This window comes from Helianthus annuus, chromosome 5 (assembly GCF_002127325.2).
Source record: "Helianthus annuus cultivar XRQ/B chromosome 5, HanXRQr2.0-SUNRISE, whole genome shotgun sequence".
Lineage (NCBI taxonomy): Eukaryota > Viridiplantae > Streptophyta > Magnoliopsida > Asterales > Asteraceae > Helianthus > Helianthus annuus.
The window spans coordinates 73,840,678-73,862,361 of record NC_035437.2 but is presented as its reverse complement, the minus strand read 5'-3'; the positions used below and the strand labels follow the sequence as shown (position 1 = coordinate 73,862,361).

The following is a 21,684-nucleotide window of genomic DNA, read 5'->3' as shown; positions in this document are numbered from 1 at the left end:
TTCTGTTCTGTGCATTAATAGAACTATGTCATGTTGCATGTAGTAATGATGAAAGTCTTGCAACATGAAATGCCATTGTATGTATATAACAGTAATCAGCAATTCATTCGTCTTACAAACTAGATCATGCACAGTCATTTAAGCACAGATTACTGTCTAATTATTGTACGGAATGCACGGAAAAGTGACAGTTGTCACATCAAGAGAGCTGGCCTAGTTCTAAGGGTGTTAGGAGTGGTTAAACACTTGAAAGTGGCAAACTAAAAAATCAACCAATCAGAATGCGCCACGTCACTCAGTGAAAAGTGTTTAAACTTTGGTGAAAAGTGTTGGCAATGGTTTAGACATTTGGTGAAGTGGTAAACTTTAAAAAAAGGAAAAATGTGTGATTGGTTGAGATTGGAATGGACCCCACCCCACACTACCCTCTCTCTCTCATCCACTCCCTTCACCGCACGGCAAGCACTCACCGCATTGGTGAATGTTTGATCGGTAAACTTCATTGGCAATGGTTTGCCACTCTTTGCCACTTCGGTAAAGTGGCTTTGCCGACTCCCACTCCTAACACCCTAAACTTCATTGCCACCACCCATGTCCTTCAAAGTGATACTAGTGGAAGTTAAACTTGAGACCTCAAGAAGAGAAACCAAGTAACTAACCACTAGGTATAACAATAATAACTAGGTAGATTTGCTCGTGCGATGCGGCAAGAATTCGGTCAATTTGGTTTAGCTTGTTACCGTACGTATCTTTATAGTACTGACGCTCGGTTTAAAGCCATGATATGTCCAAAAGAGTGTGGTTTACATTGAAAATCATAAAGAAACGAATACCGGTATGGGTTCCAATACAGTACCAATGCATGTATTGGTTCGTCATGGTATCGCTATGACACCGACACTTGATATAGCCCAGATACTAAAAAGACTATATTTCGAACACAACCACGTTTTTAATAAAATTTATACAGGAACATTGAGAAAAAAAGGATACAATTATGCTCAAACAATTTGCTTGAACACTCAACTTTAATTTATTTAACTTTTTTTAAACAAAAGAATGCAAGTAATTGAATAAAAATCAAATTATTAAAACTTTAAACAGGCTAAAAACGTATAATATATATAGAGTAAGGATATAATATGTATAGTTATTATTTATTATAATATACTAAGAAACATAATAATAATAATAATAATAATAATAATAATAATAATAATAATAATAATAATAATAATAATAAATTAATAACATATGTTCACTGTTTATGAGCACTTCCAATTAATATAGATATAGATATAATTGAAGAAAAATCAAATTATTAAAAATTTAAAAGGGCTAAAAACTTATAATATATATAGTATAGGGTTATAATATTTAGAGGCTATTTGGTAGCCTCTTAATGACCATTCAGATGTTATCTCTTAATGATTTAAAACATCTGAATGAATAAGAGGTAACCTTAAGTCTGAATGGTTAAGATGTAACCTCTGAATGGTAAATCATCACATGTCACATTTCTTCTACCTTCTTATTGGTAAAATTCTTAATGGTTCTATTAAGAGGTAGCTTCTTAATGACCATTCAGAGGCTACCAAACAGCCCCTTAATTGTTAATCATTATGATATACTATTAAATTTAACAATATAAATTAATAAAATATGTTTAGTGTTTATGATCACTTCCAATTAATATAGATAAAATATATATAGTTATTGATTATTATAGTATACTAATAATAAAATGTAATAATAATAAATTAGTAAAATATGTTCACTTGTTCAGGAAGTAGTCACCAATCGGTAGGGTTTTGTTGTGGTACCAGGGTGCTGAACTGTGTTCCACCGGTAACACTTGATGTCAATTCCCATCCTACACCCATACTGTGTGACCAAACCATATAAACATGTGACAGATTGTATAGCTATAAATTAATTAACAAAAAGTTAAATAAAACCATTTAGAGAAAACTTCATAGAATAATAACCAAGTTTCTCATTTGTTCTACCAAAGTCACTCTAACTTTTTTTGTCTCACCAAAATTACTTAAGTTTGATTTACCGTTTTAATCTTACGTAATTAGCAGGTTACTAGGTTACCACTTTTATTATAATTTTTAAGACTTATGTTAGTTTTTTAATTTACCGGTTTACCCTTTAAATTAAAAAACAATAAAAAAAGAACATATAATAAGTCTCATCATTTTTCATTAAAAACATAACAATTAAAACCAAAGATAAAGTTAAACCTTCTTAGTTCATCATCATCATCATCATCATCATCTCGTTTGCAGATTCCGGCTATTAATAAGTATTTCTGACAAACAGATCTTACCGGCCATCAACTCCATTGTGGATCTCCATCCCTTCCTTGTTATCGCTTCCACTCAAATTGGTTTCACAAACCCAAATCTTTTCACACACCATAAATTCCGGCGAATACTCGACCGCTCCGATCTTTTGCACAACCCTTTGAAAGGGCTATTAAAGACAACATTTAGTTTTCTCCATCTCTGTGAAGCTTCGGCAAGCTTATAGCCATCAACCGATAACCGTCACGACTTTATTCTCCGACGAACTGGTACACCCATCGATGAATGGTTAACGGAGTAAGTGGAACGTAGAGGAGTCGACAAGCAGGTTTCTGTGAAGATGTTCCTAGTTGACGACGAGATTTTGTTGTCGGAAAAACAGGCCAGGAAGACGAAGATTAGAATGACGGCGATATCTTGTTTGGTTTTTTTCACTGTTACACTTTGTTTTTTTTTTCTTTTTTAGTTTTATGTTTTTGTTTTTATTCCTCAATTAAAAGGGTAAAAAGGTAATTAGATCATCAACATAACTAAAATAAAATGCGTAACCTGGTAACCTATAAATTACACAAGACTAAAACAGTAAATCAAACTTGAATGATTTTAAAGAGACAAAAAGAGATTGAGTGACTTAAACAGAACAAATGAGAAACTTGTTTATTATTTTACAAAGTTACCCCAACTATTTATTCAGAACTATTTCAATATTTTGTGCTTTTAGTTATATATCTATCAATATCATAAAAAGAGAAAGGCAATAAAGAAAGATGACAAAAGCTAAAGAAACCAGCTTTTTCAAAGCTGGATAATGTGAATCTTCAAACAATTAAAAAAAGTTAAACAGAATTAAATTAGTCAACAAAAGTCAAATTAAACCTAATAAATAAAAAAGGCTAATCCAATAAAGAAAACAATTTTCCTAGATTTCAACTAACTCCACAGTCACACAAGAAGGAATCATAAACATCCTTCTTGGGCATTGAAAAATGACCCAAAAAATCAATACTTTCTCTCTCCTATTTTCTCTCTCATCAATTCATATTTCATCATCACTCAATAGTACCACTACTCCTATGTATTTGCTTTTTGGGGAGGAGGGTATTTAATGTTGTTGATCTTTTATACTCAGTTTGATCAGAGCAACAAGAACCCTTTTAGTTAAAAGACATCACCATTCCATTAATAGCAAGCACTAATTGATATTTGGAGCTCTTTCCACCCTGCAAGTAGAAGAAGCTATGGGTGGTACAGTACAAGTTGTTGGTTGTTTGGTGGTCAAAGATTAAAGCTTTTGTATATTCTTTATCTTGCTAATGGGGTTTCAAGTGATTCTCAGGTTGACCACATTCTTGATTTTGTCTCTTGGTGGTGACTGTTTGGCTCTTGGATCTGTTGGTAAGTTGGTTTTTGTCTTCTTCATAATGCATTTAGTTTCTTGAAGAAAGTTGGGGATTCAATGTTCACAAATTGATTTTCTTGAAATTGTGATTTGGGATCAAACTAATGATGGGAAATGCTAACATTCTTGTTGGTTAAAATTGATACCAAGATTCATTTTTATTTTCCAAATAAATTCTTGATATTGTAGATTGTTGATTTAATATATTAACTGGTTTCCTGAATACCACTTGCTGCCTTTTATTTTCATTTCATTATTTACCCAATCAATTGATTTGTATACATTTGAAGAACACAATGTAATGATATGTATCCTAGTTTGAATTTCTAATTATAATGTGCATCCATAAATAATTAAATATATACAAGTATGACTTTTTGACGGCAAGTGACTTTAAAAATTGGCAAGAACAGTTTTCTTTTTGTGAAAAACGGGGTAACCACTTATTCGAAATTATTATGAAAAATATATTGGCGTTTGAAAAATTATAATAGTAATTAGACTTTTTCCTGGTATGTAGTCAACAATTTTACTAGAATAGTCAAATTAGGCATTTTTCTTATGTAAAATTGACATGATCTCTATAGAAGGTCAAGAACTGTGCTGTTATTACTTTAGACAAATCTTTTCGCCGAAAGGACGTTTGGTACCTAGGAGTTGGATAAGATTTTGTCGTCTAGTCAAAAGAGTGTGTGAGTTGCTGTTCACAAGAAAAATATTTTCAAATTATACATATAAATCTACATCAGTTTTGAACCCTGAAAAGTCAAACTATCTACAGATCACGGTGTTTCGCGGGGGGCATTATCTCCCACCAGTGTAGCTCCAGATAACTATAACAAACACTCTCCCTCAAAGCATCATGCAACAAAATGGATAAAACGAGGATTTAGGCCGTTTTCTAGCATCTCGTATCATAGATACCATCATGAAAGATCAAAACCTGACCATGTTGCCCCTACACCCTTGTATTACATCCCACAAGGTCAGTTTCCAATCCCGAAAAGTAGCCATTTGACATAAAGCTCTGATCTTTTTCTTTCTTCTTTTAATATTTATTACACAGGTCCTGCACCAGCACCATTTGATCCAACAAGCCGATTCGGTAATCAAGATTTTTCCTTTTTACAATTTCAGTGACATCTTTATTGTTATATCATAATAATACGTTGATTAATACTAATGTTTAAGGACCTGCAATATCTCCATCATTGACCAAGAACTCTGCTGCTCCACCCACTTCAGCTTTCGCGTTACCTCCACCACCACCTAATGAAGGTAAACCTTATAGCATGGCCGGGTAGGTGAGGAAACGTGCATAAAACAATAATGTACTTGTTTCGATATGGTCACTGTACTTAATAATAAAAGTATGTTATTGTTCCATTTAAACATACTTTTAATGATCACAATAGAACATAAACATAATTCAATGACTAAACATTAACAAAATAAAATGCAAGTAATTTTATCTATAACGGGTGGGTCAATTCAGCTTATAATCGATCAATCATGAAAATGTGTTTCCGTTTCCAAAAGCAGTAACCCAATCCGGTGTTTAATTTCAAACTTGAGTTGCAGATTGTGCAACAGTGACTTGCACACAGCCATTGACATACACACCAGCAGGATCAGGTTGTGCCTGTGTCTGGCCAATTGAAGTCAAACTACGCCTCCTGATATCTCCATACACCTTCTTCCCATTGGTCTCCGAACTTGCTAAAGAAATCGCCACCAGCGTTTCCCTCAATGTTACTCAAGCTCGAATCATGGGAGCCAATGCCGCCGGTGACCAGCTCGACCAAACCATCGTTCTAGTCAATCTAGTTCCCCTAAAACAAAATTTCAATTTCTCCACTGCATATTCAATCTACCAAAAGTTCTGGAGGAAACAAGTTTCCATCAGCAAAGCTCGATTTGGATCATATCAAGTCGTACACATCCAATTTCCAGGTATTAATTACATGGGTTATAAAAAGAATGTGTTTTTATTGTGAATTGGTAGTTTAGTAAAAGTGTAACTGCACATATGTAGAATTTGAAACCTGAATTATTTTTAGGGCTTCCACCATCTCCGCCTTCAAATTCCGCTGTAACATTCGATTCTAAAGGATTGCCGTCGAAGCCATTTGGAGCAGCCATACCTAGAGAGAATAAGAAGACGAAGAAGAAGAGTAAGCTGAACGGAAGCATAATCGCTGTGGTTATTATATCTTCTGTCACAGCTTTTGTTCTTCTCATCGGAGCTTTTTGGCTTCTGTTGTTGAAAAGTGGATGCTTTTCTTCGTCCCTGGGGAAACCGTCAGGTAAAATTCAAATCCACTCAACCAGCTCCAACTCTGTCTGGACCTTATCGACCCCTATTATTTGTATAACTCAATATTAATTTATTATATAACAATGATTATTATGCACAAAACAACTAAATAATATACATTTTTTATAATTTAATAATGAATAGATAATAAAGGCTCCTCCGAGGTTCAGCTTGAAAAGCTACTCTTATGGGCCAGTTTTAGATGTAGATCTCGAAACGAGCCCAGTTCGAGCTTGAAAAACTACTCACTCTAACGAGCCGAGCTCAAGTTTTAGAAATACAACTTGAAATGAGTCAAGCTTGGCTTGGCTCGGCTCCTTGCACTGGCCCGCACAGTGTTCTGGATGTTGTTGTTCAAATAATAATCACTTTTGGAAGCAGCTGAAACTCGATTAGGGACTGGGGAATCGTTGATAGTTGGTTCAGAATCGATGTCGTTTAGCTCGAGTTTAGCTGCATACACTGGCACTGCAAAGATATATAGCTTGAGTGAGATTGAAAGAGCCACCGATAAGTTTGATTCCCGTAGGATACTTGGAGAAGGTGGTTTTGGTGTCGTTTACAGTGGCGTTCTTGAAGACAGACGCAAAGTTGCTGTGAAGGTTCTTAAGCGAGACGACCGGCAGGGAAGTCGTGAATTCTTGGCTGAAATCGAGATGCTGAGTCGTCTGCACCACAGAAATTTGGTGAAGTTGTTTGGAATCTGCACAGAAGATCATTTTCGATGTCTGGTTTATGAGCTTGTTCCGAATGGAAGTGTCGAATCACATTTACATGGTAAACCAACATAACATGATTAATGTCATCATCGGTTTCTTGATTTGAGGAGCTGACTTTTTGAAAGTTTCGATGCAGGTGCTGACAGGCTCGCCCCTCTGGACTGGTGTGCAAGGATGAAGATCGCTCTAGGTGCAGCTCGTGGTTTAGCGTATTTGCATGAAGATTCAAACCCACGAGTCATTCATCGCGACTTCAAGTCCAGCAATATTCTACTTGAAAATGATTTTACACCAAAAGTTTCGGATTTTGGTTTGGCTAGAACGGCGTTGGATGATCATAAACACATATCAACTCATGTTATGGGAACTTTCGGGTACGCTTCTCAATCCCAACCCAGTTGATTGCTGAACTTTACTATGTGTACTTTCACCTAAAACACACCCTATTATGCAGCTACCTAGCACCAGAATACGCCATGACAGGGCATCTTCTGGTGAAAAGTGATGTCTACAGCTATGGTGTGGTTCTTCTGGAGCTTCTAACAGGAAGAAAGCCCGTGGATCTATTGCAGCCACCGGGCCAAGAAAATCTCGTCACGTGGGCCCGACCACTGCTCACAAACAAGGAGGCACTAGAGTCAATCATCGACCCAAACATCACAAACTCAAACATCCCATTTGACAGCGTACTCAAAGTTGCAGCCATAGCATCTATGTGTGTGCAACCAGAAGTGTCGCATCGCCCGTTCATGGGTGAAGTGGTTCAAGCCCTGAAACTTGTGTGCAATGAGTTTGATGAAATAAGACAACTTACACCATCTACAAGTTACAACCATGATTCTGAAACGATGGATTTGGGTTATGATTCAAAGATTGGATTTTCTGCCACGGATTTGAGGAGTACAACTGAGAGGGTTGGGGTTTTGGAGTCCGAATCATTCAGACGAGAGTTCAATTCAGCTCCTCTGCAAAAGGGGAGAAAGAAGCCCTTCTGGCGACGATTAAGAGGAAGCGCGAGTGATGATCATGGGTTTTCGTCCAATTTGTGAAGATATCAAGTTAAGAATTTGTTCAAGATTGATAATAATGGTGATGATTGATGTACAGATTAGATTTCTTGATATAAGGGCATAATATATTTGCCAGATCTGTTTGATTCACTTGTTGATTTCCATTTTCATATCATAATATATTTATGTTGTGTTCTTGAGTTTGTTGAGAAAAAAGAAAATGAAAATGTCATTTTTTTTTTTTTTTTTGCATTGTGTTAGAAAGAAAGGAAATGAACCTATCATGCTTCAACTAAATCATACAAAGAACACAGATAATAAATTCATATCCATCACATACAAAATCCAACTGAATATGAAGAACAGGTAACAATAAACATACTCCGTCGTAAACATACCAAAAACATAATTCATAAATACCCGTCGCATACAAAATCCGATACAAACTTGAACAACAGTAACGTACCAAGAACACATGTCATTGGTGTACAAAATCCAACACAAAATACTAGACATACCAAGAACACAGATGGTATTGTACGTACGCCCTGCACTTTTGATAACCGGTTAAAGGTTGAGGTTATTCTGGGCCGGGCTTGGACAACAAAATTATTCTAAGCTTGACATCTAAAAACACAAGTAGGCAAAATCAAAATTTAAATCTAAGCATATACGCTCTTGAACATCAAAACCAATCTTTGACCGGCAAAATAAGCAGGCTTTGTATGAATCCAGAAGTTATTTTTGTGGACTTGTGTATTCCCTTTCATTTCCCATAGTTACATCAGATGAAGCAGTTGATGATAAACCACTGTTATTCCCTTGAGTAATTCTTGATGAATTTGAGTTGTTTCTTGTTGCGTCAGTGTTGACAGGTGTTTGACCTTCTTCTGCTAGTTTTCTAAGAAGATTTGTGACTGTTGGAATAAACTTGGTCGATAACGAAAGAATTCCTGGAAGCTGACACCCACCAAAACGTATAATCAGCACCCAAAGGGTACTTCTTAATGCATAAAATCACTGTAATGTATATCGGTTTATATAATCATATTTTATATAAAAAATTATAGGGCAGACAAAGAGTTCTTGGAACTTGATCCGACCCATCCCGCCTATTTTACTGCCTCTACAAATATTCAAGTTAAACTTACAGCGCCATTGCGGAATTCACCGGAAATGTCTAGCTGGACCCACAAAGCCTTGAGAAGCAAGTAACTAGCAAATATAAAGAGAAGCCACAACGGATTTCTGCAAAACAGAATTTAAATAATAAAGTAAATCCTGGTTTTATGTAATGAAGGTCGGTCGAGAAATGTAAAAAAGAAAAAGAACCTCAAAAGAGTCATGAACTCGTTGAAGCCAAGGATCACCATAGCAGCAATAGCCCACGGAGGTGGTAACCAGTTGTTATTGCGCTTATTCGCTTCCTGAAAACAACCATTAAAAAATAATAAAACACTAAACGTTCATCTCAAAGTCAACAATCTACTGTTTTTAGTCAATCCCATACTTGGGAAGCAATAGCTTGAGTGATGGTGTACTCGGTTTCTCTTTGGAATTGAGCCCACAATGCTTTACACTGAACAGGAGTTATAAGCGTCTTTGCAGATGGAACCTGCATGTAAATACATAATGTTCAGATTCTTGATGCATGAAAAGAAACTTGTATGCATCACACACAATACCTCTTCCCATGTGCTTGAGGCCAACGGGTCAGCAGCGGTAGTGTCTTTTTTAGAATCCACTAATGTCAGGATAAGTGTATTCCCAATTGCATCTGTTTCTTCATCCAAACGAATTGCAGCCAATACAGAGAGTAACTTTAAAGACTGAAATGTAAAAAGAAAAACCTAAATGAAAACATTATAATCCACGTGTTGAAGGCCACTTATCATATAATGAAATGATTCTTACAGAAGACCGGGCAGTCTTTGTTATTGTTCGGATATCTTCCTTTCCAGTCCAGACTCGTGGCATTGAGTCATTGTCATGATTGAAAATGGATGTAAATCTGTGTGATTTAATACATTGACGATGAGTTACAACAAATAGCTAGCTATAAGGTCACTGGGACACTTATAAACGAGCAATTGGGGTTACACCTTATTTCTAATAAGTACTTTAGCCAAACCACATGTCACCATTTTATCTATTAAGTCCCCTTAAATATTGTTGTAAATCTTTTATCCCTGAACCTTTTTTTCTGTACTGTTTATATATTAGACTTAATAGTTAAGATAGAACTAGGGTTAAGACCCGCCCGCGTTGCGGCGCGGGTACATCGTAAACATTGAATGGATTAGTCCAAACGTTATATGATGCATTAACCATATGAAAACACACATTTCGACGTATCCAGTTGAACTCAGTGTATAAGCATTGTGATTGGATCAAACGTAAAGTAAATGGAATTCATATTGAACAATCATAACGTATTATATGTGACCCAACTTATACAAAGAAAACGTAACGGGTATGAAGGAAAATATGCACATGTAATCGAAAGGGATTAATTAGAGCTTTCGAAAAAAGAGGAGAAAAGGAAGCCATAATTTGACTCCACTCGGTTCGAAACAAACTTTACGACATAGTTATCGATAGCGAATAGCGGTCAATAGCGACAGACGACCTATATGCTACGTAGCGATAGCGATGAAATAGCGCCCGCTATTTCGTGTATAGCGATAAGGTAGTAGAAAATTTTAAATATAAAAATATAGCTACTTATAATTATACACATATATTATAATGTTAATTTTATACTTTATATTTATAGATTTGTAAGTTTAAGAATCAAATGTAAACTAGTAAAGATAGAGGGGGGTAAATGTTAAAATGCACAAACTAATTTCACTCTTTTTATGTAAAAATTTACAAGTTAGAGAACAAATGTAAACTACAGAAAGATTGAGGGGGTAAACTGTAAAACTGCAAACTAATTTAAACCTAAAATAGCTAGATCGTCACCCCCAATTGTAACCTCCGCCGTCGTCCAGAACTCCAGATCGTATACGAGGCCATGAAATTACAGAAAAGCACCGGAAAAACTACTATGAATGCCATCAAAACAAGGTATCGCTTCTTTCTTTCCTATCAATTTGAGCCTCCGGTTTCCTTCTTCCTCGTTTCCGGCAGAAGTTGCAGCACCGGCGCCGGAATTCGCCGCCGGACGTCGCTATTTGATCGATATGTGGTCGCATAGTACCTTGTAGCGGCATATGGCCGCGTCGCTACGCAATTCGCGATTGCGTCCGCTATGGACGCTATTGATAACTATGCTTTACGAAACATGCATAAAATAAACACGAAAACATATTATATTTGACCTGAATCATTTCCCAAAAAAGTTTACGTCGAAACGTAGAACAACTTGAATTTATACGAAAACGTACATAGAAATATGTACCCAAAAATGGTTTCTTTAAACGAAAACGGTGTATGGTCATTGCAACAGATGTGGAATAGGCTTCCAACTCAGTGTCCTAATCAGCCGACTCAAGCACGGGGGCCGACTCAAGCTAATTTCGCTGCTCACTCGGATGGCAATGCTCCTACTAGCTTTACTTGGCACCCTACTGGATGTAATGGCCATGCGACTCAGGATTATGCTGCCATTGACAACCCTGAAGCCTACTATGGTAATGACTCTTTACTTACTGGTAACGGTAAATCACTACCTATTTTCCATATTGGTTCTTCCAAAATTTACTCTCCACATAAAACCTTTAATCTTAACATACTTCATGTTCCAGATCTTAAAAAGAACCTTTTGTCTGTCCAACAATTTTGTCATAATAATGATGTCTTTTTTGAATTTCACTCATCTTATTTTGTTGTGAAGGACGAGTCTACACACACCACCCTCCTAATGGGTCCAAGTGAACAGGGTCTTTACTCCATCCGGTTGCCTTGCCTTCAATCTCTTCCTAAAGTTGCATTTACTGCCGTAAAAGCATCTACCACTATCTGGCGTCAACGTTTAGGACATCCTCATGATCGTGTTTTTCGTTCTATTTTGTCGCATTGTTCTTTACCTGTTTCAGATAAATTCTCTTCTGCATTATGTAATTCTTGTCAAATGGGCAAGTCTTCCAAATTATCTTTACCTAATTCCAGTTTTCGTAGTACACATGTTTTGGAATTAGTGTATTGTGATGTTTGGGATCCTGCTCCTCTTTTATCAGTTGATGGTTATCGGTTCTTTTTGTTGTGTGTTGATCACCACTCTAAATATATGTGGATTTACCCCTTAGTGCACAAATCTGATGTTCGTTCACATTAATCAACTTTATAAACATGGCAGAACAACAATTTAAAACTAAATTAAAAAGTCTTCAAACTGATTGGGGAGGGGAATTCCGGAGTCTCACCTAGTTTCTTACTAGTATTGGTATTATTCACCGACGCTCCTGTCCTCATACTAGTGAACAAAATGGCACTGTGGAGCGTCGCCATTGTCATGCTGCGGAAACTGGACTCACCCTTTTAGCTCAGTCTCATCTTCCTCAACGCTCTGGCTCTTTGCCTTTGAAACTGTTGTATATCTCATCAATCGGCTCCCCTCTTATGTATCTTCAAATAAATCTCCATTTGAACAACTTTACAAACGAAAACTTGACTATTCATTTCTTCGTGTATTTGGGTGTCAATGCTTTCCATATCTTCGTCCCTACAATCACCATAAAATTGATTTTCGGTCCACCCCATGTGTCTTTCTTGGATACAGCCCTGTTCACCATGGATATCGTTGTTTTGATCCAAATACTGAACGTGTGTACATTGCCCGACATGTTCATTTCAATGAACATGTTTTCCTTTACCACAAACCACCTATCCACCCGACTCCCTCCCCACCCGCACCGTCCTACGTGTCCATCTTCCCTGACCCACCACCTTTTATACCCGATGACCCGGTCAATCCACCCAGCCAACCTGTCACCGATCCACTCAGCCAACCCGTCACTGACCATTCTACATCTTCAGAACCTGGTCCCTCTTCTCCAACTATCACATCTGAATCATCCTCACCATCTTCAACCTCAGCCGCACAATCCACTCAAGCCAACCCCATCCATACAACCCATGCCTCTACAAATCCCGACCCACCACCCAGAACCCGCCCACATAACCTTAGGCCACACCCTAAACAACCCACATGATACAACCCTGCTGCATACACCACTACCACATCCTCACCTATACCTACCGAACCTACCTCATTTACCGTTGCCAATAAGTCTTTGGCTGAAGAGTTGGCGGCTTTGCATAAGAATGATACTTGGTCATTAGTTCCACTTGTCAAAAATGCTAATGTGGTTGATTATAAGTGGGTATACAGGTTGAAAACAGATCCTACTAGGAAGATACGTCGTTACAAGGCTCGTCTGGTGGCTAAGGGTTTTCATCAACAACCGGGAGTTGACTATCATGAAACATTTAGTCCGGTTGTCAAACCAGCCACTATATGTATTGTTCTTTCACTGGCTATGACAAACAAATGGGCTACTCGTCAACTAGATGTTCAGAATGCCTTCCTGCATGGTGATCTTAAAGAAACAGTTTATATGAAGCAACCTCCAGGTTTTATTGACCCTACGAGACCTGATCATGTATGCCCCTTGCACAAATCACTATATGGCCTTAAACAAGCTCCTCGGGCTTGGTTTACTAGGCTGTCTCAAGCACTTCAGCAACTTGGTTTTTATGGATCCAAAACTGATTCGTCCCTATTTATCTTGAATTCCCGAGGCACTATTGTGTATGTGCTTGTTTATGTCGATGACATCATCGTTACGGGTAATAATGATACTGCTATCCGTGACATCATTGGTCGTTTTAGCTCTCAGTTTGCTGTTAAGGATCTTGGTCCATTACATTACTTCTTGGGTATTTGAAGTTCATCGTCATGGTTCCAATCTGCTTCTATCTCAACGCAAGTATGTTTTGGATATTATTCACAGGGTTGGTATGGTGGATTGTAAACCTGTGTCTTCTCCTATGAGTACCTCTCATGAGTTGTTACCTAATGATAGTCCTCCTCTTGAGGACCCTTCCAAATATCCCAAATTGTTGGTGCTCTTCAGTATGCTACCTTATCTAGACCTGACATTGCCTTTGCTGTCAACAAAGTTTGTCAGTTTATGCATTCTCCGACTGTGAAACGTATCTTGCGATATCTTCAGGGCACAGTTCAACTTGGATTATACTTTCGTCATGACACAGGTTCCAAGTTACAGGCCTTCTCTGACTCTCATTGGACTCAAGATATTCACGCATACTCAAATTCTGACTGGGCATCGATCGTCGTTCCACGGGGGGGATTTGCTATCTATTTAGGCTCTAATTTGATTTCTTGGGCTGCTCGAAAACAAAGAACTGTCTCTCGATCGTCTACAGAATCCGAATATAAGGCCATCGCTGACACTGTTGCTGAGCTGATCTGGTTAAAGTCGCTTCTTCAGGAACTTGGAATAGTTCATCAATCTCCGAATCTTTGGTGTGATAATCTTGGTGCAACCTATCTCTCTGCGAATCCCGTTTTTCATGCTCGTACTAAGCATGTAGAGGTTGAATACCATTTTGTCCGTGAACAAGTTGCTCAGGGCAATCTTAATGTCAAATTCATATCTATAAATGATCAAATTGCTGATGTGTTTCCAAACCGTTACCCTCTCAACGATTTCTGCTGTTAAGATCCAAGTTGCAGGTCGTTCCCCGCCCTCAACTTGCGGGGGAATATTAGACTTAATAGTTAAGATAGAATTAGTTTAATAATAGAGGGTTTAGAATGTAATTTATTTATCTATATAATCTATTGTAATCTCCTATTATTATCAACAATACAATTCATGATTTGATTTTATATCTATATATAAAATGGGTGGACTTTTTAGTAAGACATAAAATTGTGAGAAGACAAAAATGTTTAGGGATTTAACCACTACAAAAATGTTATTGCTTAATTTATGAAATGGTGAAAGTTGGTCGGTTTAATCCAACAGTAACAACCTTAAAGATCAATTAAAAGGGAGGGGATCAAAAGTAAATGCAAATTGCATATTTAATGCATAAAACCTCCAAATTGTGTTAGTTATAGAATTAGATTGTTATTGAAATAATATACTTTTAGCAATCATAATTGAACACTAAAAATCCTCATGTATTTTGGACGGAATGTTTTTCATGGCACAGGACAGAGTACATATCGTCAAGCATACGTTACCTTTCTTTCATGTGGTACAAAACTTTGGCGGCTTCTTCTCTTGTCTTCCCTTCAACTAATCCTCTTGCAAAATTCTTCAGCTTTGAAATCATATCTTCCTTTTCTTGTTCATCCATTTCAAAACCACAAAGTGTAAATGAGAACTCAGAGACGGCTGATTCGGTTTCACGGTAAAAAAGCTTCCTTATAGCAGGCCAAGTATCATCATTAGCTCCTTCTAGAAGAGCTTCCACCGGACCATGTAGTGCCTCTCTCACTTTGGACTGAAAAGATTCAGATTATTAATACACTGATTAACATCACAAGGCTTATAAATACAAATTTATTGATATTACCTCATATAGTGCAGTGTGTTCTGATAGTTTAGCAGTGCGAACTTGAGCAATATGTGAATCTAAATCACGTGAAAAATCATCCCTTACTTTAGTTGAGTCCCAACTGGCTTGCTTGATGACCGCATCTGTAGATTTAGCGTATGAAAGTAAGATGCTTAAAAGAAATGGATGCAATTTTAAATTTATAAAAAAAAAAAAAAAAAAAAAACCCTGAAAATTACACTTAATACCTTGACATTGTTCATCAAACAGACTCATGAACTTTGTAGTGCAATCACGAGCAGCCACTGCAAACCCTTGTCCTCCACTTAGAGCATCTGTTAGTGCATTTTTGAAGTGATTCGAAGTTTCGGATCGTATGTGTTCCAGCATTAATTGGTAGGCCGGTTGAACAAGCTGAATACAATATTAAAAACAAAAATGAGAATTAATACTACAGAGAAAGATACATGTATCACATTTAGCAAGAAACGTTACTTGTAGCAACTTGTCTTCCAATTGTCTTTTCTTTGCAGATCTAACACTATCTTCAAAGTAAGTAGCCTCTTCATCATAACTGAAAACAAATTACTGAAAATTCCCGGCAACGAATATAAAAACGGTATTGCTAATTCACTATGAGAATGATATGATTTGCAACAGTTAGTTATTACCTGGATAAAGACTTGGATAGTAGTGAACTAAGCTTCTTTCCAAAGCCTGGAACAAGGTGAGATTGCACAGCCTCTTCTAGTTCAAGCCAATCCTGTAAAACTTATTTCGTTCAAATGTGTTGGGATAAAACTTAACTATGTAGTATGTACCTCATTTGAAACAAAGGAAGAATATTTCTCGTTAGCAATTTCTTCACATCGTACGGTTGCCACCATAACCTACAAAATAAAAATTTATCCATAAAGAAATTTTCAAAATACCGTCAGATTTTAGTTTTACTAGAACCATTACCTTGTGAGCTGGCAAATCAAGGTCTTTGTTCTCCTTAATAACTTTCCAGATTTGTTGCGCACTGAAGGAAAAACCTGAGGCAGGAACAACCCCGCGCCTATCGCCAGCTAGACCGCCAGGTGTAACAGATTGGAAGAACTTTTGCCTCAAACTAGCCACCTTCAAAGACAAAACAAAAAGTATTACAATAGTCATCCAAATCTTTAAATACCAACAATTTAGAAGGCCGTATGCTTTAAAAAGAAAATTTCGGCAACTTTCAGCCATTCCCCTTTTACCTAGCTTTTTTTCTTGTTTGACACAAACAACCCAAATTGACCCATCGACTACAAGTAAATGTATACAAAGTTGCAGGCTAAGAATAATGTTTAACCTGCTCTTTAAATTGTTCTTCTTTCTCTTCATAACTAGACAGTGCAACAACTTGAACCTGGTCAATCAAACAATGAGAGGTTATTATATGATTGACAGGCATAATATTATGTCTGCTTAAACGATAAAAAAAAATACAATACAAGTGATATTATATCTAGGTTCTTACATTAAAAAATTCACTCAGTGGGGTGTCTTTGTGGGCTTCTGGCTTGGGAACAGAATCCCATATCTACACCAAATAACATATTATCACAAATAGTGCGGTTAGGTTACTTTTTAAGTTGGCAGTGTAAAATAAAATATATATATATAATAGGGTTGAGTTCATTTCAGAACTCTAAATAACTACAGAACTTTCAGAACTCCTAATAAACAATCATTTTATATATAAGTTTTTGTAATTAGGATATTTTTATCATCTATTATATGTATTTCTTTGATTACATACATGTTAAAAGTAGTTTACATATGTTTAATTGCCAAAATTATATATATGTGTCATAACTAATTACATATATGTAAAAAAACTAGTTTACATATGTGTAATTATAAAATTACATATAAAAAATGATAAAATTACTCTTAACATGTATGTAATTGTAAAAATACACATAATCAATGATAAAATTATCCTAAACATAAAAATATATAAATAAAAAGATTGTTTATTAGGAGTTCTGCGAGTTCTGAAAATATTTATGGTTCTGAAATGATCCTGGCCCTATATATATATATATATATATATATATATAAATGTAATGAGCCAAGGAAAAATATACCTTCTGGATATCTTCCCTCAAAACAGGCTCGAGATTTTCAAGAGGTGTCTGTACAGAATAAAAAAAATTAAATTAAATTAACATCATATTATGTTAGCCTAACACAAGTCACAAGGTGCAAGAAACAAAAATTTACCCTCGTTTTATCACGTATAACGAACATTAAAGTTGTTTTACGTGGACTAAATAACCGCAACATAACCTGAAAAATATTAACAATAAGATTAACATACAAACGATGAGAAATGGATGAATTATATATATAAAGATAACGTACCTGGAATACGGTTTTTAAAAGGGGTTTATTTGCAGCCTGCTCACGCCCAATATCATGACACCACCTTTGTAAGATATATATATATATATTAGAAACACAATTTGCATATATATAATAAAATCCGGATAATTGCATCAAAATGTAACATAAAGTCATACTTTTTCCCATTCTATACAGCCTTCCTTACTTTTTACCATTACTTGCAACATACTTAAAATTTCCATGCAATTGTATGTAACACTGGCACAACGAGTGATAAAATACAGCAAAATGTTTTGCAATTAAAGTTCTGAGTACGTTAGACATAACGGTAAAAATTAAAACATGTATAGAATGAAAAAAGAGGAGAAAAACTATGTTGTGCAAATTAACCCTAAAAAGTTCAGACTGGCAACAGATCATCTGGAGTTACCAGGAAGCTTACATGTTTATAAGCACTATATCTGAAACAGCAAGTGCAAAAAGTGCGCTTTGTTTCTCGAATGCGGTATCATCCTGGAAAAGTTATAAAATATTATTATCTAAGATCAAACAAATAAAAAGAAAATAAAACATGTATAACAACCTCTCCTCGCTCTCTGCCATCGGTACCCTCAAGATCCATTACAATGGTGCAAGGCTCAATACCAGCACACCTTGCTATCCAAATACCTTTGGTAGTCTGAGATCTGAGAAAGGGAAATGTAATATAAGCAAAGCGCAAGCCAACAAAACACAATATAGAGTCGTCAAAACATGCCTTCCCCTGAAAGCATCCATCTCCCTGAAGTTGGTATGAAAAAGATGATTTAGAAGTGTGCTCTTCCCTGCAAGAAACACATAGTTTGCATTTGGATAGCAAAAGGGATACGAAATAAGTAATTGTGTGATATTAAACCGGAAACGCGTTTGCATTTGGAGGGACACATACATACCACTGCTTTGTGGACCCATGATAGCAACAACAGCATAAGAAAGTCCACATTCTCCCAGTTTGACTTGCTTGATAAAATTATCAAGTCCAACCGCATTAAACGTACCATCCCCTTCAATGAGGTGGGTCGAGCAACATTCGCCTTCTTTGTCTGGCATAAGATATCACTTCCACAATTATTCATAACTACAACCATTGCCATTTTCATTTCAAAATGACTCATAAAAATTTAGAATTTTTATTAGCATAACTTCCATATACCCTCCAACAAAATAGCTACTAGATTACAGAAAAGAACATCCAGATCCAAAATAGCAACTTTCTTGTTTTCTATTATGTTAATAGCAAATTTGGCAAAACCCAAATGAAAAGTACATCGATTACAACCGATTTATATGCCTGAATTGAATCAAATCATCAATCATTTCATTGATAGGGTTCTGAGTTGAATACTCAACAATAAAATGACAAGTAAGCAGAATTGTTGGTGGAAAACTGAATAAATGAAAAGAATCATAACTTACCCATGAAGAACAAGAGAAGATCGATTTGATGTTAGCTTTCTGAAGGAGGAGGAAACAGAGTGCGATCTCAGATAATAATAATCGAGTGAGTTGTTGAAAGGTGGGCGTGACTCTGGTCTGATGGATGATAAACGAGATTTTGGTTTGAGGGAAAGAGAAAATAATTGGAAACTAATTTTACTGGTGAAAGTAAGGCTATAGGGTGTGGTCATGACCCTCATGACCACCATGACCCTCCACATAGGTACCACATCATCCATCTTTAATTCATTATTCAAAACCACTACCCTAAGGGTGTGGTCATGACCCAAACCACTAACCCCTTTATTTTTTTTAATTTGTTTTTGTCTTAAAATTATCAAATGGGAGGGTCGTGGTAATCGTGGTTTAATCCATGGGAACCACCATCAATCAAGGAGGGGGATGGTATACCATTTAATTAATGATCCTATGTGGAAATAATGTTCCAATTCATGACCCCCACACCCCATAGCCTAAGTAATGCATAAAGCGGCGGTGTATTTTATTGTTTTCGAATTTTTAGATATTGAAATTGATAATTTTAGAGTGAATTGCAAAGTTTTGTCCTTTATGTTTATATCAAATTGATGAAATTTGTACTTTATATTTTCAAATCTTGCACGTTATGTCTTTTGGGCCTAAACTAGTTAATATTTTCTGTTAAATGGTATCATGTGCATCTCACATGAGGGCAAATCTGTCTTTTCCACTAACCCCTTTATCCCCCCCCCCCCCAAATTAAATAACCCAAACCCTAGATCATTTGCCACCAATTCCCCTCTTTATCCAAGTTGCCACCACTACCATCACGACCCAGCCACCTACCGCCACAACCACTCACCTCTCATTTAATCTTAATCCATATGTATGGTCCTCTACAAAAAGTGATAAAGCTTCAAAGCCATTGTTGTTATGTAAGTATCCACACAACAGTGCGTTAAATACAATCAATTCTTTTGTTGGCATCATGTTATATGCCCGTGTAGCATCTTCCAGTCCACCACGTTTAGAATGCCCACAACACAAAACTGTATCCAATTTATGTCTAGCTTTATCAAAACAGAGTGAAACTATTGATCTAAATGTTGAAGACCTAATCGAAAGCAAGCTTTAAGAACACTAGAAAAGGTATACATATTTGGTTTTATTCAGACCTTCTCATATTCAGCAATAACTCCAAAGAGATTTTCTGGCAAAATGCGGGACCTTATCATGCCATTTTTCTATCTGGTGTGGGTTTGAAAAACTTTCGGTCTGTGAGTATTCTGCCCCCCCTACAAACGGAATATAGTTTTTTCCTGCAATAACCGCTAGAGATACATCGGAGCAAACCTGGATGACCGGAGAAGGAGACGGAAGCTATCAGCGTCACTTTCTTGCATTCTGTTTATGGTACAAGCGGAATCTACCCAGTTGTTTAACGGAGAATGAGACGGAAGGCAACAGGCAATGTTAATGATGATCAGTTTAACGGTGGCAGCTGGTGATGGTGGGTTGTGGTAATGGTGGAAACTGGCATAGAGAGAAGAATTTGGGGTTTGGGTTATTTAATTTGGGGATAATAGAGAGGGTAGTGGAAAAGACTAATCTACCCTCATGTGACATGCACATGATCTCATTTAACAGAAAATATTAACTAGGTTAGGCTCAAAGGACATAACGTGCAAGATTTGAAAACATAAAGTACAAATTTCATCAATTTTAAAGGTAAAGGACACCGCCTGTAATTTGATATAAACATAAAGGACAAAATTTGCAATTCACTCGATAATTTTATTATACGTTTTCAATATAGATTTTACGTTTTTAAAATTGGGTTTTGAAAAAACATGTAGGTATATGCTTCTCCAAAACTGCGTTTTAAAGGCAGATAATCACTCTTTCATCTAAACATTTTTTTAGATTATTTATATTTACAAACGCAATAATCAAATAATCACTTCAAAACCTAATCCCAAACACCCTCTAGGTAGTATTTATTTATTAAAACGTTCAAATCAATGGAGTTATGATTGTTATAAAATAAATTTAATTTTTTTTAACCTGCAAAATAATTTGCCTAGTTGCGAACGGAGAAGATGATGCCCGTAAGTAATTATATTAATTAAATTAATTCACAACAAATATTAAAAATAATGAAAGGTAATAAAAATTCGTATATATTTTTCATTTATACCCTTGGGATCTGGTTTACAAAAATGAGTCGGGTTTTTTTTTCTAAGATTCGTTTTCAACGGGTGTTACAATAAAGGTCGTTTATTCGATTTCAAAAATCGCCACTATGTTGGTACCTTTTTAAAAATATATACTATACCTTTCAAAAATCGTCACAATAAAGGTCGTTTATTCGATTCCAAAAAACTAACTGAGAACTTAGCATCCAACCTTGAACTTTGGAGAAACCACAGGGACTAACCACAAAATTAACTCTTGTAATATATAAAACACAATTTTTGTTTTTTCTCTTATTATTTAATTAATGTGCAGCCCTCACCTTTAAATGACATTGTTCCATACAAAGGAGATTTAATCTTCT

General features: G+C 36.2%; 2 protein-coding genes across 3 annotated transcripts; one reads left to right on the top strand and one right to left on the bottom strand.

Moving 5' to 3' along the window:
* Nucleotides 1–3,251: 3,251 nt before the first annotated feature.
* LOC110940450 (receptor-like serine/threonine-protein kinase ALE2) lies at nt 3,252–7,960 on the top strand. Its single transcript, XM_022181989.2, has 9 exons — nt 3,252–3,707; nt 4,493–4,696; nt 4,778–4,816; nt 4,903–4,989; nt 5,293–5,664; nt 5,772–6,017; nt 6,410–6,805; nt 6,884–7,121; nt 7,202–7,960. Exons 1-9 carry the CDS (start codon nt 3,626–3,628, stop codon nt 7,794–7,796), a joined length of 2,259 nt encoding a protein of 752 aa, XP_022037681.1. The 5' UTR covers nt 3,252–3,625; the 3' UTR covers nt 7,797–7,960.
* Nucleotides 7,961–8,127: 167 nt separating this feature from the next.
* LOC110940449 (protein ROOT HAIR DEFECTIVE 3) lies at nt 8,128–20,321 on the bottom strand. 2 transcript variants are annotated; one of them, XM_022181986.2, is made up of 24 exons: nt 20,303–20,321; nt 19,128–19,244; nt 18,605–18,754; nt 18,430–18,496; nt 18,256–18,358; nt 18,115–18,185; nt 17,691–17,754; nt 17,550–17,615; nt 17,414–17,461; nt 16,801–16,863; nt 16,633–16,689; nt 16,260–16,418; nt 16,118–16,186; nt 15,968–16,059; nt 15,792–15,870; nt 15,545–15,710; nt 15,315–15,439; nt 14,980–15,242; nt 9,672–9,768; nt 9,443–9,586; nt 9,268–9,372; nt 9,090–9,184; nt 8,909–9,005; nt 8,128–8,717 (listed from the first exon to the last, which is right to left on the bottom strand). In XM_022181986.2, the coding sequence occupies exons 2-24, from the start codon at nt 19,129–19,131 to the stop codon at nt 8,496–8,498; spliced, it is 2,406 nt and encodes an 801-aa protein (XP_022037678.1). In that variant the 5' UTR covers nt 19,132–19,244; nt 20,303–20,321; the 3' UTR covers nt 8,128–8,495. The 2 variants fall into 2 exon arrangements, with proteins under 2 accessions (XP_022037678.1, XP_022037677.1); XM_022181985.2 differs by lacking the exons at nt 19,128–19,244; nt 20,303–20,321 and having other exon boundaries at nt 18,605–18,761.
* Between the last annotated feature and the right edge of the window lie 1,363 nt (nt 20,322–21,684).